Source organism: Martes martes, assembly GCF_963455335.1.
Source record: "Martes martes genome assembly, chromosome: 18".
NCBI lineage: Eukaryota > Metazoa > Chordata > Mammalia > Carnivora > Mustelidae > Martes > Martes martes.
In genome coordinates this window covers 15,101,333-15,118,425 of record NC_137906.1, presented here as the reverse complement: position 1 = coordinate 15,118,425, position 17,093 = coordinate 15,101,333, and the positions used below count along the sequence as shown (strand labels likewise).

Below are 17,093 nucleotides of genomic sequence, written 5' to 3'. Positions count from 1 at the left end.
CAAATAAATAAAATCTTTTTAATAAATTTAACTCAGTGGATCAAGGTCCTAAACACAGAACCTGAACCATAGAAATCTTAGAAGAAACCGAGGCAAGAGATTCATGACGTCAGATATAGCAAGGATTTTGTTGGTCTGATTCCACAGGCACACGCGACAAAAGAAAAAGACAAATTGGACTTCATGAAAAAAAAAATTTTTGTGCTTCAGGGGACACTATCCTCAGAGTGAAACGCAAGCCCCAGATTGGGAGAAAACGTTTTCAGGGCACAGATCTGATACGGGCTCAATATCCAGAAAACAGAAGCCCTACAGCTCGACGCCAGAAGCGAACAACGGAAATCCAAACTGGGCCAAACGGGACCCGGAGAGACCCTGCTCTGGAGATGAGCAGACGGCCGAGCGGGACGTGCAAGGGTGCTCACGTCTCATCAGGGAAGCACAGACGAAAGCAGTTCACACCACGGTGGCTGCCCGAAACCAGAAACGGGGGTTGAAGGACGTGGAGACACAAGAGCCCTCGTGCTCTGTTGGTGGGAACGCAACGTGTGCAGCTGTCGTGGACCGCAGTGGGGAGGGTCCTCCAAATATTAAACCATCACCGGGGCATCTGGGTAGCTCAGTGGGTTAAAGCCTCTGCCTTTGGCTCAGATCATGATCCTAGGGTCCTGGGATTGAACCCCGCATCAGGCTCTCTGCTCCTCGGGGAGCCTGCTTCTTCCTCTCCCTGCCTGCCTCTCTGCCTACTTGTGATCTCTCTGCCAAATAAATAAATATTTTAAAAAAAAAAACAAACATCACCCAGTGATCCCACAATTTCACCTCTGGCCACATAATCACAGGAATTGAACGTAGGGGCTCAGAGGTGTCGTAGCCCAAGTTCATAGCGGCAGCCTTCAGGAAACCACCAGGTGGGAGCAGGCCCTCTCCCCATCAGGGGAGCAGCCGGCAGACTGTTCTGCGTGCACAACGACAGATCACTCAGCCTCGGAGCAGCCAGACCCCTGCCCTGTGGGGACGAGCCCGGAGGACCGCAGCCAGACACAGAAGGACATACCCGGGGGCCCCACGCATACGAAGACCCGGAGTCGTCAGACTGACAGACACAGAGCGGACGGCGGGGCCTGGGCTCGGGGAGCAGGCAGGGATCCGTGTGTCGCAGGGATAGGATAGAACGTTCTGGGGCCGGTGGAGGAACAGCTACACGGTGAATGTGCCCAGACCCTTTAACCCACGGGCCGTGTTGCGGAGGTAAAAATGGAAAACCGAGTGATGAGGAGGAGAGGCCACCCGTGCCGAATAGACAGATCTGGCGGGGTTGGCGGGGGGCTCCTGGCCCCCTCGCCCTGCAGAGCATGTGGGAGAGAGGCGGGTGTGTCGGCCACAGAGCAGGACACGGGCACACGTGGCCCCAGCCTGTTGTCTTCTCCCCTGTGGGCTCCGGGTCTGCTCCCTGGGAGGGGAGGGCAGGGTGGGGTGCTCCAGCTCCCTGCCCCCACCAACCAGCCCAGGCACCCACCTTCCCGTCCTCATGGTAGACAAAGATGTTACGGGTACTGTTGTCCTTCAGGTAGGTGACCTGCAAGCCGTGGGGGTGGCCGATCTTGGCGGGCTGGAAGGTGGCGTTCAGATGCTCGATCTTCATGATAGCCTTGGGCTCCTTGGCCTGGAAGCAAGGCCGTGCCTTAGCCCCAGGTGGGCCTGTGGGCGCTGGCAGTGCTGTGTGGCTCTGGGGAAGTTACTTACCGTCTCTGGGCCTGGCTTCCTGATCTGTAGGTCTAGGGTAACAGCATCGCCCTCCCCGGGGACAAGGAAGGGGGATGTTCAACTCCTAGGCAGACTGCTCCTCTCCGCTTCGGCACACAACTCCTCTGTCTGGTGTGGTCCCCCACCCCTGCTCCTATCCTGCCAGCCCGGCTCTCCCCTCCACCCAGGGGGCTGGCAGACTGCCCTGCAGATGCCCTCCGCCTCTGTCACTGGGGATGTCCTGACCTGGAGCTGGTCTGCGTGGGGCAGGGCCCGGCCGGTCACAGGGCCTTCGGAGCCCACCTGCCCTTTCCCCCTCACTGCCTGGATGACCCTCTCAGGCCCGGGAGTGCCCAGCATTACCAACCCAGGCCCAGCCCCAGGGAGCAACTGTGGCCAAGGGGTGGACAGGGGTCCCCACGGGAGGGGGCAGCCACTCCAGGCCAGGCATTGCTTGAGGGCAGCTGGGGACAACATTCAGCCACTCAGGCCCTGTGCTGCGCTCACATCATTTCTGTTGAAATACTTCAGCGAGCCTTCCCGTTCCGTCAGCACAAACTTCCGGCTTAAAAACTGCCCATTGTCCCGGCCCCGCTTCCAGAGAAAGCCTTCTCGGTATCCTGGGGAGAGACCGGGCGTGGGTCAGAGGGTCAGAGTGGACCAGAGTGGAGGCTGTTGTCCTGACCCACACAGAGGGTGTGGGCGGGAGGGCTCCAGCCAGCTGGCCAGACTGCTGGCCCAGAGACCCGTCAGCCTCAGGGCTGCAAAGCCTGGTGGGCGCAGGCCCGACGCGTTCACGGCGCTGGGACCCGAGGCCACCCCTGCTCCAATGGCTGCCCCCCACCGCTGGCGGTGTCTTCCTTCTTTCTGGAGGCGTAACAAACACGGGACGGGGTGCGGTGTGCTGCCTGCAGGCCCACGGCGAACGTGTGAGGTCCACCAGTGCGGCCAGCAGGGGTGGGGGCGGAGCAGACTAAGGTGCCCACAGCCAAGTCCTCAGGACAGCACAGGGATAGGACTTGCACATGGGTCTGGGGACAGACAAGCGTCCTGCACTGTCCGGGGATGGGGGGCCAAGGTCATCACAGGGGTCCTCACACTTGGGAGGGGGAAGAAGGGAGCATGGAAACCAGAGGTGTGGGGAGCAGCCGGCCCTGCCCAGCCCTGCACTCCAGCCCCTGACTCTGTGGGGCTCCGAGCTCAGATGCACCAGTCAGGCCGCGGGTTGGAGGCGCGAGCCCTGTGGCCTGCTGTTCCTGCAGCTGTCCGAAGGGATTACCGCTGCCGTGCAGCCGTGACTTCCTCCCATCACGCTCCTGTCGGTGACGCCCATTCCAGTACCTTGTGCCCAAGGAGCCGTGACCTGTGTGTCCCCACACTGTCCCTCCACAGGGCTGAGGTGGGAGAGGCGGCTGCCGCACTCCGAGCTCAACCGTGCCCGCCAGGACCAAAGCTCTGGGGACACCCACGTTCCTTGGGCATGTTCCTCGGGGCCTCGCAGGTCACAGGCGGGGTCTGTGGTTCCCATACAGACTGCCCAGCAGTCACACCTGGGTTTCAGGGCGCCCCCCCTACCCCAGGGAACCCGTCCCACCGCCGCAGGGGCTCCCAGCGCTGTGCGGCGCCCACTGAGGCCGGTCCACCATGGGAGGAGGAGGCTCGACCCGATGGGCGGTCCGTGCTGGTGCAGGCTGTGCAGCCTGGGGCACTGAGCCCAGACTCGGACAGCCGCAGCCAGCTCACGTGCCGGACGCCCCCTCGAGGCCCTGATCCATGCCCCGCCCCTGCAGCCCTGGCAGCCCCCTCCCTGACACCACAGACACAAGGAGTTATTTTCTCTGTTCCTGAGACATGCGGCCATAAAAAGGCGGCAGCCTGGCATCGGGGAGGCAGCTGGTGCCTCTCAGTCTGTCGTGGGACAGCACCAGATGGGGCCTGTCCCCTCCCAACACAGAGGAGCCTGGACCCCTGGGCCCCCTGCGTACGGCAGCAGCAGCAGGCACAGCCCCACCAGGTCCCCAGGCCCACATGGGGCCTACCCTGAACGAGCACATGAGCAGTCTGCCCAGGCTGAAGCCCAAGTCCACTGGCCTGCAGGTCGGCCTCACCATGGACACAGGGGAGCGCTCACGGCAGCCTCTGCACAGCTGCTGGAGCCCTGACACCTGCAAGGAGGGGCCCTGGCCAAGCACATGAGCCCTGGTGGCCCCAGAAAGCCTTCCAAGTCGGCATCCTTCTTGTACAGAAGGGGAAACTGAGGCACAGAGATGCGAGGTCCTGGTCCAAAGTCACCTTGCTAGCCAGCACTGACCTTCGGCACTGGCTGGGACCCCTGGCCCGCAGGCCCCTTTGCCCAGCCACCCCCACCCCAGCGGCCGCCCGCCTTGCCTGCCGGGCCCAGCAGGTGGCAGCAGCGTCTCAGGCCCTGACAGGCGGTGGGCCGGGGGTGGGGACACAGCACAGCAGGCCACCCCACATTCCCACTGGCGCAGGCTGGGCTGCAAGCCGCGGGTGGAGGGAAGTGCTGGCCCCAAGTCCGTCTGGCTCCTGGGCTGTGTGCTGCCCGCCAGCCAGCCGCCAGGAGGCCTAATTTCAGGCACCGCGACAGTGGCAGCAATATTTTCAGAAAGGCGCTGGCCAGGGTCCCTGACTTGGCCCCATCCAAGGGACACCCGTTTGGCCCTCCGCCTGAGCCAGCGGCCTGCCTGTCACACCAGGGGGCCCCTGCGCACTCTAGGGCTCCATGCTGTCGTCTACACAGCCTCAGGGTCTTTGTGCTGCCCTCCTCCCGCACGCCCCTGCCGACCGCACCCCTGCCAGGGGGTCTCCCCCAGCAGCCCGCACTGGACAGGATCCAGCGGTGCCTCCTGACACGTAGGCCTGCAGCTGGGCCATTTCCTTTCCTCCCGAAGGAGCGGCCAGTCCGGGGGCAGAGGTCAGATGCTTTACTCCGCATTCGCTGAGCACCTACGGTGTGCCCACGCCTACTACGTGCTGGGCCCTACCACAAGCCAGCACCCACTGCGTGCCAGGCCCACCTGCCTGGGAGCTGGGAGGGCCGCCCTGCTCCCTGGGGCCTCCCCGGCTGCCTCCTCCTGGAAGCCCACCTGAGGAGCACCTGGAGGAAGCACAAGGAACCTCAGCACCATCCGTGGGGACTGGAGGCCACTGTTTCCCCAGAAATGGCCAAACCCTGCCACGAAACAGCCCGCCCCAGGTGTAGGCACGCGCACAGGCACAGCGCTCCCTTCGCCAGAGGCCCTGTAGGACGGTGGGGTCGCTCCGAGACCCCGTCTCAATCAACGAGGAACCGCCATGTGCTTCACACACGACCCAGAAACCCACGTTCACGTGGAAGCCTGTGTCCGGAGTGGCCTCAAACCGGACTCGACTCACGGTCTCCAGCTGCGGACCTCATCCGCACATGCAACCCTCCGACCCTGCACGGAGCCACGGGGACGGCCCAGCAGCCCACGTCACCTGCGGCTGGCTCCATGGAACCGCACCAGCAGAGGCGTGACTCGGGCACAGAGCCGCTCAGGGACTGCGGCAGCTGACAACATCTGCCTCGGTCAGGGCTCGCACACCCATCCCCTACACGTGGGACGGAGCTCATACATGGCCTGTCCCTTACGTGAACAAGTTACATACTGATCTCTTCACTGGAGCAGGGACACGTGGCCTTGCTCCGAGGGGCAGGAGGGCTCCCTGGGTGGCTCACACCGCGGGTCGCCCTCCCAGGGCAAGAGACGGGCCCCCACACCATGCGGCCTCTGCCAGGGGATGCCCAGTTGAAAGGTGTCCTCTGGGTGTAGAGCCAGGACCTGGGGAGACACCAGGGAAACTGAGGCCCACCTTGATCACCTCCCCAGAAGCACCAGGACCTAGTTTCAGGCCTATAGGTTCTGTTCCCTGAGAGGTTGACACAGGGGCCCAGCACAACCTCCTGCATGGCTAAGTCCATGTGCCCCAAATCCGGTCCCCACGCAGAAGATGCTGCCAGGAAGCGGCCAACAGCAAATCCAGTAGGGGGAGGGCGGGGAAGCACATCTGGCTGAACCCCATAACACCTTCCCTAGACCTGCCCCAGCCGCCCCAGGGATGCCTCAGGGACACTGGGCACCCCACACCTGACGTCAGTGCTTTCAACGACGACCCCGAGGGGGAAACTGAGGCACGGGGGGGGCAGGCTCTGTCCCTCAGGGAGCCCTGGCCCCGCAGCCCTCTGAGGCTCCCTGCCCACCCCCACCCCCCCCCACCCCGGGACACTCAGGACAAAGGCGGGGCAGGGCGGCAGCTCTGGGACCGGCCCGGCTTTGCACAGACAGGAGGCAGGGGGAGGGGGTCCGAAACCTCGGCAGGAAGTGCTGTGTCTGTTGGTGACTGGGGGCGGCCTAGGCGGCCTGGCCCTCGGGACAACAGGGGGCATTGTCTGGTCTGTGAAAGGCGGCCACTGAGGCTGTGGATCAAGGCGGGGCAGAGTGTGGGGAGGGAGCCAGGAGCAGCTGTCTCCAGGGTCACCCCTGTGAGCTGGGCCGGGGCGGGGGGGCCCTTCTCTCCATACACCCGCGACCTTGGCTGAGGGTGGGGTGCAGCAGGCTGGTGCCCTCTGGAGCCCCGGGCCCTGCAGCCTCCCCATGGCCCTCGCTCCCTGACACCAGCTGATGCCTGGCCTGTCGGTGCTCTGATGCGCACGACCTGAGAGGAGCCACGGCAGGGCCCCAAGGCAGGCGGTCATCCTGGATGACACTACTACTCCCACTCCCGTCTGCCCCACGATGCCTCTGAGCACACACGCCGGCCGCTTCTCAACCTTGACGCCCCCGAGGACTGCTGGTCAGTCACTCTGCTCAGGGTTCCTCCGGTGGGGTGTGTGTGGCATCTCCTCAAGGCACAGGCGAGGCTGTGCGTCTGGGGCAGGAACGCCACAGTCCGGGCACCGGCGCCCCATCCACACCAGGGGAGGCGGGTCTGGCAGCTCTCAGCCAGCCGGGCCCTTTCCTCCAGCCCAGTGCACGTCCAGGGGAAGATGCTTCCAGATGAGCACGTTCCGTGCCCCCCCCCCACCCACCGGCTTTCTCGGACTTTGGCGCCTGGCGTGGTCCGGACCACACCTGCCCCGCTGGGGCCTTCGCCCACCGATGGCCCTGCTGCCCCCATTTCTTCCTCGGACAGTGGACCTCCCTCTCCTGTCAGAAGGGCTGAGCCCTCCTCCCTCCCTGGCCCACGCCTGCCACAGGCAGAGCTCGCAGCCTTTCCTCTGTGACCCGTCGTGTTTCCCTCACATCTAGCTTTGGTGCCTGGAGCCCTTGCTCCCGGGAGGCCCGGCGGGACAAGCTGTGGGTGGCACGGCCCATGCCCACCATGCCCCCGGCAGGTCCCCGAGGCCTCTCCGAGCCGTGGGCCTCACATGGCTCCCAGTGCCGGGGCCATTCCTGAGGCCGGCTCCCTTCCTCCTCATGGGAGGGGGCGGGCCCACTTGCGGGGCCAGGTGGTCATGTCCTGCCCCGGCCCGGGACAGGGCTCTGGCGGCAGCAAGAGCCCACAGGAATCCCCTGGTGCTTCTCCCAGGGCTGGGTGGGGGGAGGCCGCAAAGAGGCACCGCAGGGTCAGGGAGCCTCAGGGGTTTCCCAGGTGCCCCTGCTCCTCCCCTCCGCCAGACTGGGGCTGGCAGCAGGGAGCTCGGTGGGGCCGGGGGCCTGCCCCGTTCCACACCCGGCCTGCACAGGCTTTGAGTCTAGAGGCACCTGGCTGGCCAGGCCTCAGAGGCTGTGGGGCACGGGGCCCCAGGAGGGCACATGGGGGGGCACATGGAGGGCACCAGGGAGGCCTCTGCCATGAGCAGCTGTTTGGGGCCAGCGGGGCACCTCCCCGCAGGATGGTGGCTTGCTGCAGACCTGGGTGGTAGCAGGTGGGATGGAGCCCCGGAGGGCTGGAGGGGCTGACGGAAAAGCCACGGCTCCGAGCCCCTGGCTCAGGGCCCACCACCACGTCCCTCCTGCAGTCCCCTGTCCCCAGCCTGAGGCCTCACCGCTGCCCAAGAGGAACAGTGGCGGGCAGCACCAGGAGCTTAGAGGAATGCCTTCTACTGGGGGACCTGGGACAGGGAAGCAGGAGGACCCCGGCTAGTCATGAGGACAGTACCACCTCCAGAGCTCCGGAGGCAGGAGGCAGAGGGGGAGACCTGGCCCTCACAGGCCCTCGCACCTGGAACGGACCCCCAATCATGCAGGGGAGAGGTCTGTCGGCGCTGCTGCCCTGTGTGCACCCCCCACTTCTGGGGCCCATGGCGCACCCACTCCGTATCACCTGGGCCCAGGCCCTCCCGCCAGCATCTGCTCCCCCTGCACACAGCCCAGCACAGGGCCACCTCCCCAACCAGCCAGGGTGCCTAGTGCAGCTCTGCCATCCCCATGGCACCCGCCCTGTCTGAGCTGGGCTGCTGAGGGCTGTGGGACCCGAGCACCAGGCCACCCAGCTTGGTGTCAGAAGGACCAGACGTGGGCCCAGACCAATTAGCCCATCCTCCAGATTTGAAATGAGTCTGGCAGTGCCAGGACCGGGGAAGAGGAGTAGAGACCAACACAGAGGGACAGACAGAGAGGGACAGAGAGGCAGAGACATAGAGATGGACAGGGACAAAGGGACAGGGAAAGAGGAATGGAGACAGAGGAAGAGACAGGGACAGAGACACAGAGAGGAACAGAGAGAGACACAGGGACAGAGACACAAAGACAGGAGCAGAGGAAAAGAGAGGAACAGAAATACAGAGACACAAAGAGACAGGAACAAAGAAAGAGAGACAAGGACAGAGAGATACACAGAAACAGGGACAGAAGGATAGGCAGAGACAGAGAGAGACTGAGACCCAGGGACAGGGCAGACAGGCAAGGCCGGAGGGAGAGGCACAGAGACCAGGGGCACAGAGTGCCAGGCCTCACCTGCGGAGTAGGGCTCCTGCTTGTCCGGGTGGGTGAACTCCTGCCGCTCGTACTTGGCCCGGATCCACTGCTCGCGCAGGAGTCTGGGAGGAGAGAGAGCGTCATGCTGGGCCGGACCTCAGGGCTCCTGGAGGCTGCTGGCGCCCCGTGGGCAACATGCGTGTCCACCACCTCCGGAAGGGGAAGCTGAAGGGCCGCCAGCTTTCATGTTTAAAATTGTTTGCCAGTCAAATAGTTTTACTACTAAAACCTCTCCTTAAAAAAAAGTCAGCCCTGGGGTGCCTGGGGGGCTCAGTCAGTTGGGCGTCTGACTCGATTTCAGCTCAGGTCACGATCTCAGGGTCGCAGGACCGGGGCCTGCGTGGGGCTCTCGCTCAGCAGGGAGTCTGCATGAGCTGCTCTCTCTGCCCCTCCCCTGGCTCACATGCTAAAGTAAACAGATTAATCTTTGAAAACACATCAGCTCTAGGGGCGCCTGGGGGCTCAGTCGCTGTTATGAGCGGCTCCATGTTGGGTGTAGAGACTGCTAAAAAAATTTAAAAAGTCCTAATTCATGTATGAGCAAATGCAGTCACTGAAGGCATCAAATACAGAGCTTCACAGTCCCTCCCAAGGTGGTCCCACCATCGCCCCGGAGAGGACACAGGCCCCTGCCGCATGGGCGGGGCTGTGTGGCCGCAGGTGTGGCCTTCTGTGACCAGCTCGCGCACAGAGTGGCGTCTGTGGTTCACCCTCACTGTGGCACTCGCCCATCGTGCCCCTGTCTTCCAGCGGCTCAGTCCCCTGCTGTCCCGCCCCAGGCCTCCCTCAGGCTGTATCCCTCAGGTAGGATACAGCGGCTGCAGAGGAGGGCTGCTGTGCCCTGGCCCCCCCGCCCCCCCATGGACCCCTGGGCTCCAGCTCCTCACCCTCTACGCCCTGTACCTTGGCAGACCCCAGGGCTCGGGCTCGGCCTCCTGTCCCTGCTGCCACCCTGACCCAGGCCACCCCCATGGTCTGCTCTCTGGAGCCGCTCAGAGCCCTCCGTGGCCCCCCTGCCTCGGCCCTTCTGGTGCTGACGAGACCCTCATTGATCCCCAGCTCAGCACCACCGACAGCCCCCGGGCCCCATCTTCCAACTCTCACAGCTGTGCCAACCCCTCCCGTCCCCAGACAGCGGCTTTGGCCGTCGTTCCTACGTCCCAGTCATGTCAGCTTGGCGGGCACCACGACAGAGATCGCTGAAGCCCTCAGGGGTCCTCTGGCTCCGGACCACGCACACCCAGGTGTGTCTGGGACCCCAGCACAGACCCTGTTCCCGCCCAGGCAGGCACACAGAATGCAGCACCCGGGCCACCTCAGGCCTCATGCGGGGCCTGTGCGGCCAAACCAGGTTCTGGGGGGCCAGCTCTGTGGGCGTGCACATGGTCCTGGGGCCACCCGCAACCGGCGCTCCCAGGGGTCTCTGAAAGCCGCCTCCCGAGCCCCTCTCCTGGGATTTACCATCTCCTGGGTCCCAAGGCCCCAGGTCAGGTGCAGAACCAGGCCCTCCTACGGGGTCCTCGGTCTCTGCCCATCTCTGCACAGACCCTCCCTGGGTCCCAGCACCCCTCCCTCCTCTTCTGAGGACACTCGCCATCGCAGCTCTGCCACCTGAAGCCCGCATGCCCTCACTCCAGCCCCTTCAATTCATCTGTGAAGACCCTGGTCCCAGATGAGGGCCCTTTATAGGTCCTGTGGTTCAGACCTGACCTGTCTGTTGGGGGACACCATTCAACTCCCGACAGGGTCTAGCTAGAGGACCCCAGGGAGTGAGCTCCCCTCCCACACCTGCTTCTCCATAACACAGGACCCACATGCCCAGCGGCTCAGACACATGTGTGAGCCAAGACCTGGCATGTCAGTGGGATGCAGATAGCTAACGGCCCTTCCATGGCCTTGTCCACACCCTGTCACGCAGGGCACCCACAAGGGCCCAGGCCAGTGCCTCTGCATGGACGCCGGCCCCCGAGGCCCCACCCGAGCCTGGCACAGAGGCTCTCAGCCACAGTAGGAGGCAACCCGGCAGCAGCCACCGGGGGGAGTCCCCACCCTGCTTGGCACACCAATCCCGAGCCACTCAGTCACCACGGGCCCCGACATGGCCAGGGTGACCCCTGAAGCCATCTGGCCTCGCCTCCTCCACCAGGGAAAACCAGCATCAAAGGGGGTTCCCGCTCTCCACCAAGCCTCACAACAAGGGAGCCCCAGAGCCCCGGCGGACACTGCTCCTGAATCTGAGACCCACCCTGTGCTCTTGGGAACTTAGGGGGAACAGCCTTCACCACCTCCCCGCCAGGGTCTTGGGTCAGCATGGGTCCCGGAACCCGGAGCAGCTGCAGAACTGGGATGTGGGCTGGACAGGCGGCCTGGAGCTGTGAGGGCAGGGGGCGGCCAGCTGAGTGGGGTGACCACTGCCCCGGTGTGTAGCAGCCCCCAACCCTGCCCCGCCGTGGAGTTGCCCCGCTCTGACCCCCAGAGCCCACCTCCCACATTCACACAGCCCGTCAGGGGTGCCCCCAGCGCCAGGCAGGCAGTGGACCCTTCCATCCCCCTGACCCCCCGAGGCTGGAGCAGGACCCCTACAAGACCGTGGCTGTCGACTGGCTACCGTGTTGGGTGCGGGCGTCTGACCGCCGTTCCTGACCGCCCTCCTGCCCGGTTCCGTCAGCCTCTGAGTCCCATGCTCTAGGACACTCTGCCCAAAGTCCCAGGCCTAGGCCTTCCCTCCTGGGGAGGTCACTGCCCTTGGCGCCTCGGTCTCCACCTTCCACAGGGTGGATAGCTCACCCCAGTAGTGTCTTTCCCTTCCTTTGTACCGCAGGGAAACTGACGATACACCCTCCGCACGTGGTGAGCCCACGGCCCTGCCCACCGGGCCCTGCCCGCGCCCTCTGAACACTCCAAGGCGAACCCAGAACTATCATTTCATCTGCTGGATTTCTGAGGCCGTTATGGGTTGGACTGAATCCACCGATCTCAAAAATATGTTGGAGTCCTAACCCCCAGCCCCTTGCAGATGTGTCCGTTTGGAAGGAAGACGGTTGTGGATTGGCAAGTTACAGTGTGTCAGGCCAGAAAATGGGGGCGACCCCAGAGAGAGGGTCTGGACAGACACGGGACGGCCGTGTAGGGTGCGTCGGCTGAGTCCCCTCCTGGGCTTAGAGCCCCGCACACCTGGACCACTAGCCCCCAGGAGGTGAGACGGTGCGTTTCTGTTGTGCAAGCCGACCTAGCTGGGCTCTCGTCCCCCCGGCCCCAGGAAGCCGGCACAGAGGCCCATCCAGCTGGGAGCCCTGCCCGCCGAGGGCTCCAGCCTTCCCCCAGGCCCCTGCGAGGGAAGCAGGGGGGCCGGGCTCGCTGCAGAAGCAAAACCGAGAGGCGCCCTGCTGACTTTCTTCCCGCGACGCCAGAGCTGAAACCGAGGGCAGTGGGGCGAACACAGGAAGGGGGCCCAGGTTCCCGCCTCTGAGTCACTGCCTGACACGAACATGACCTTGTCCCCCAGCCTTCTCGCCCGTGGGCTCCAAGCCCCAGATGGGAGGTGGGGGGAAGGGCACACATCCCGTAGTTCTGTCCTCAGGACTCCCAGGGGGCCTCCCTGGAACCCCGCGGCAGGCCCCTGCTCCAACAGTGCCCTTCTGGGGGGTGCTGCACAGAGGGATTCAAACGACACCTCCCACCACACAGGGCACCCCACACTGAGCTCGGAGTGTCGGCTGCCACGCACCAGCCTCGCGGCTGCCCAATCAACTAGTACTTCCTGCAAGGGGCTTGGACCCCAGCCCTGTAGGCATCTGCATCCTCCTGGGCCTCGGGAGCTTGGCTGGGGCACACCTAAGTGCCTACTGAGTGTGGGGACAGTGGCAGGCTCAGCTCCCACAAACCTTCACTTCGTGGAGGCTTCTGGAAGGCAAGGACTGCCCGGGGTCCGCTTGCTCCCTCCCAGGCCGCCCAGTTACCCGGACACGGCGCAGGGACGGATTCTGCGAGCTCGTCTCAGGGACCAGGACACAGAGGCACCTGCTGGGCGTCCTGGCCGGGACAAGGCCTGGGGTCAGGCTGGCCCCTGTCACCCACTCCAAAGGGAGATACAGGGCACGCATGCAGATAAGCAGACCGCAGAGCACAGCCTGCGGCTGAGGTGACGAAATCAGGCTGCAGAAATAGTTGCCCAGCCTCATGATTCGGAACAAGACGGCCAGGCGTGGCCTCGGGCTCCAATTTCCCCCTGAGTCCAGGCGTGGCTGGTGGCAGTGGGGAGGCTCAGGATGTGACCCGGTACCTGCACCAGGGTGGGTTCTTGGCAAGGTATCCTGTCTCCAGAGACCCTGCAGCCAGCAGCAGCATCTCCCCGGCCCAGGAGGCAGGCGGGCCAGGTCCTCACCCTCCTTTCCAAGGGGAAACCTGTCCCCAGGCAGGTGGACAGGAGCAGGGAATTCCCAGCGTCCAGCCCACATCCCAGGTTCTAACCAGCTTGTCTGTTGGGCTCTTGTCACCCTGGGAAACTCACTCAACCCCTCTGGGCCCTGGAAGCACCCTTGTCCAAAAGGGCTGTTAGTCACCAAGCCGTGGCTAAGCCACCAGGGACTCCGGCCAGGAGACACAGGGCAGTCGGGGGCTTTGGGGAATGCCCAAGGGGCTGGGCCTGTGCTGGGGGGTGGCCCCCAGGGAGGGAGGGGATTCCGGGAGGTCTAGAAGTACTGGGAGAAGGGGTGCCTGGACAGGGGTGGACACCGCCCTGAGCTGCTCAGTGTCCTCCTCTGACCCCCTGGGGGCACACAAGGCCCCTGGAGACCCAGGCTGAGACCCAAAGGGAGGGCCCCACCACGCTCCCTCCCTCCAGCCACCAGCCACCATCGTAGTGCCAGGCTCTGGGGACCTGGTTGCCCTCCCCAGCTCCCAGGCGGCAGCCACTGCCCCTCCCGGTGCGTCCTCCCGACACCAGCCCTGGAGAGACCCCCCATGACTTACTGACAGTCGGAAAACGTGGGCCGGTAGTAGAAGGGAGGCACTTTGGACTCGTACTTGTCCCTCGCAGCGTCGTTCCCGTGGGAGGCCATGAACTGCAGAGGGAGGATGGGGTCAGTGCTCCCAGAGCCCAGGCCCAGGGCAGGGGCCAGCCGACCCCAGGGCCCTGGCACCCCCCAGCCCCTCCTGCCCCAGGGAAAGCAGTTTGCAATGGCCTCAGTGTCAGCACCTGCAGTTCTACCAGGGGCTCTGGAGAGGGTGGGCCGGGTGCTCCTCACACCACCCAGGGCTTCAGAGCTGCTCCCTCAGCCCACGCAGCCCCATCCCTGCCTCACGCAGGGCCCACTCTCCACTCCTCTGACCCACACCCCATAGGCAGCCCTTGAGTAATGGGCACAGTGAGGGCCCTGAGATGGAAACTGGCCTGGGGAAGAAAGGTCTGTGTTCCCCCAAGGTTGAGGGGGAGTCAGAGTGGCAGGAGTCAGGAAGCTGGAGCAGGTACTACACAGGAAGTGGGGGGAAAGCAGGTGCAAAGGCCCTGGGGGCAGTGCTAGGTGTGTTGAAGCAGATGCCTCTGGCTGCGTTGGTGCAGGGAGCAGGGAGGGGATCAGCGGGGCCTGACGCATGGTGGCCTCAAAAACGAGGAAAGCAGAGGGAACTCTTTCTGCTCCAATCCTGCCTCCTTCCTGACACCGCCACCCCCAAGAGAAAGCCTTTCTTCTAAAGGCATTGAGCTCTGAGGATGATCAGTTCGTGATCATGGCCGACCCAAGTGGGTCAACTGGAAAAAATCACCGACAATAAGACACTTCAGCAAAAGGCTGGTACCAAATTAGAATTTCAAAATCAGTTGCTTTTCTATCTTAAAACCTCAATCAAGATCTTGGCAAAATATGGAAGAGCCAGCCTCGTGAGAAATGCTCAAAGCCTCCACAGAGATAGAACATTCGCGCCCCCAAGGAACGCCCCAGAGATCTTGCACAGAGACACACCTCGGAAGTGGGGGGGGAACACACGTTCCCTCCTGATGTTGATCTAGGTTGTTTTTGAAGTTGTCAAAAAAAAAAAAAAAGAATTTTTAAAGCTAGCAATGATTCTAAAGTTCATTTCAAAATTAACAAGCAAAAATGTTCTAGAAAATTCTGCAAATACTCTTCCTACCAGATATTAAGACCTGTTACAGACCGGCGAGCTGAATCAATGCCACCAGTAAGAGGTCCAGAAACAGATCCAGTAAGGTCTAATACTTTATACTGGATTTAATGCATGTCCAGATCAACCGGGGGTGGGGGGCTTGGGGGGGGCGCATTTGCTGATCGATTTGCTGAGGCGCATTTGCTGAGGAAACTGGGAAACCAGCAAAGAAAAAGTGCTGTTGGACGCAACCCTTCAGCCACATAAGCTCCAGGTGAATTAAAGACATGATTTCCAAAATTAAATAGTAAAAGTAATAGATGGAAACCGTGGTATAACTTTAAAAAATGATTTTAGGAAAATACGGGAGGAAATCTTTCTGCCTTCAGATTAAGAAATGGTTTCTTAGATGTGATCCCAAAAGCACAAACAACAAAAGAAAAAAAAAATGGAACTTCATCAAAGTTAAAACCTTCTGTGCTTCAAGGGACGCCGTCGAGGGTGCGCGAACATTACAATAGATGGGACACGCCAGCCGCTGAAGGCCACAGTGCGTGGCTGTCTTGGTGCACAGTGGCCGGAAGGGGCATCTGCCCAGATGCAGGACGCGGCCGGGCAGCCGCGGGGCCAGAGGGCCATGCACCGGGTCTCCTTGCAGGTGCTGGGGATACGTGGAGCCAGACACGGGTGGGGGGTGCCCCACCTGTGAACATGGTAAGTGCCACTGGGCTGTTCACTAACATGGTGGGTTTACGTGACTCTCAGCTCAGTAACAAAACACATACCCCTACAGCTCCTGGAGAACCTAACTGGCACGCTTAGCTTTGCAAACATTTTCTTTCAAAAGGGAAGTCAACAGATAACCCACAGAAGGAGAAAAACTATCTGCAAATACCGGATCCAATGAGGGACTCGAGTCCAGAACATAGAGAGGATCCTGCATAAACGCTCCTAGCTCCAGAATAGAGAGACGGCCTGTTTTTAAAGCTGGTAAAGGGGGGCGCCTGGGTGGCTCAATGGGCTAAGCCTCTGCCTTCAGCTCAGGTTGTGATCTCAGGGTCCCGGGATCAAGCCCCACGTTGGGCTCTCTGCACAGCAGGGATCCTGCTTCCCCTCTCTCTCTCTGCCTGCCTCTCTGCCTACTTGCGATCTCTGTCTGTCAAGTAAATAAATAAAAATATTTTTTAAAAAAATAAAGCTGGTAAGGGGTCTGAACGGTCATGTCTCCAAAGGACACACACAGACAGCCAACAGGCATTGGAAGAGCTGCTCCCCACCGCTCACTGCCTTCGAGACCCACGTCAAGGCCACAGCAGGGCCTACCCGCAGCCGTGAGGGAGGCTGGAATCGGAGACCAGCCCGTGAAGGGCTGGGGGGAACCAGGACCGTCCCACAGTGCCAGCGGGCCTGCACCCCTGTGCCGGGCAGGCTGGCTTGTCCCCACCAGACACAGCCATGCTGCGCCCTCCGGGAGGAAAGCCGTGTCTGCCACCCAAGAGCTGGCCCAGGGCAGTTCCCAGCAGCATTATTCACGGCAGTGGAAAACAGAGGACCCGTGCGGCCACCGTGGATGGGTGGGTACGTCAGCCAGGCATGGTCTGCCCACACAGCAGGAATTATTACGCGACAGAGAGGCGTGGGGCTGGGACACCTGCCACCCTGTGGATGAAGCCCAGACACATGGTGCTCCACAGGCTGGGGGCAGCAGAAAGCACACCTTCCTGCTCCAGCGGGGGCCGGGCGGCAGTCGTGGGGGGCAGGGGGAGGGGCTGGGGGCACTCGTCTGGGGAAAATCTTCCTAGATGGGGCAGTGGGGGTGGCTGTACAGCCATGGGGGGTAGTGAAGCCCGCACTGTACATGGCGTACGCCTTCCGCCTCAGTGATGCCGTGATGAGTCAAACCGGCCTGGGACAGCGCAGGCCCATTGAAATACCCTAGAACCCTGAAAACCACAGAGGACCAACAGATGAGACTGCATCAAAGTCAACAAGTTTCCACTGCAAAACCCAGCACAAGCAAAGTCAAAAGACAACCCAGAAACGCTGTCTCCTACTACCACCTCAAAGGGTTAAATCCCCAAATATAGAAGAACACGAGAAAGCAAGGGGCCAAGGGCGTGCAGGGAAAGCCACAGACTAAAAAGCATGTCACAAGGTGCTCAGTGTCCTTCAAGACCCAGAAATGCCACAAGACGACCCCAGAGGGACACAGCCGAGGAGGGCCCCAGGGGCCAGTGTGCAGGGATGCTGCAAAGGCTCTCCCGTGGGGGAGGCACAGAAGCC

At 62.4% G+C, this 17,093-nt stretch overlaps 1 protein-coding gene across 1 annotated transcript in view; it reads right to left on the bottom strand.

The window, feature by feature from the left end:
* The window catches only part of ADAP1 (ArfGAP with dual PH domains 1), a 49,448-nt gene that overhangs the window by 5,941 nt on the left and 26,414 nt on the right, over positions 1-17,093 (bottom strand). The window contains exons 3-6 of the mRNA XM_080830776.1: positions 13,680-13,771; positions 8,688-8,770; positions 2,254-2,366; positions 1,520-1,666 (exon numbers count right to left, since the gene is read on the bottom strand). Of these exons, the coding sequence (XP_080686902.1) occupies positions 1,520-1,666; positions 2,254-2,366; positions 8,688-8,770; positions 13,680-13,771 (435 nt within the window). The remainder of the gene's footprint in view (positions 1-1,519; positions 1,667-2,253; positions 2,367-8,687; positions 8,771-13,679; positions 13,772-17,093) is intronic.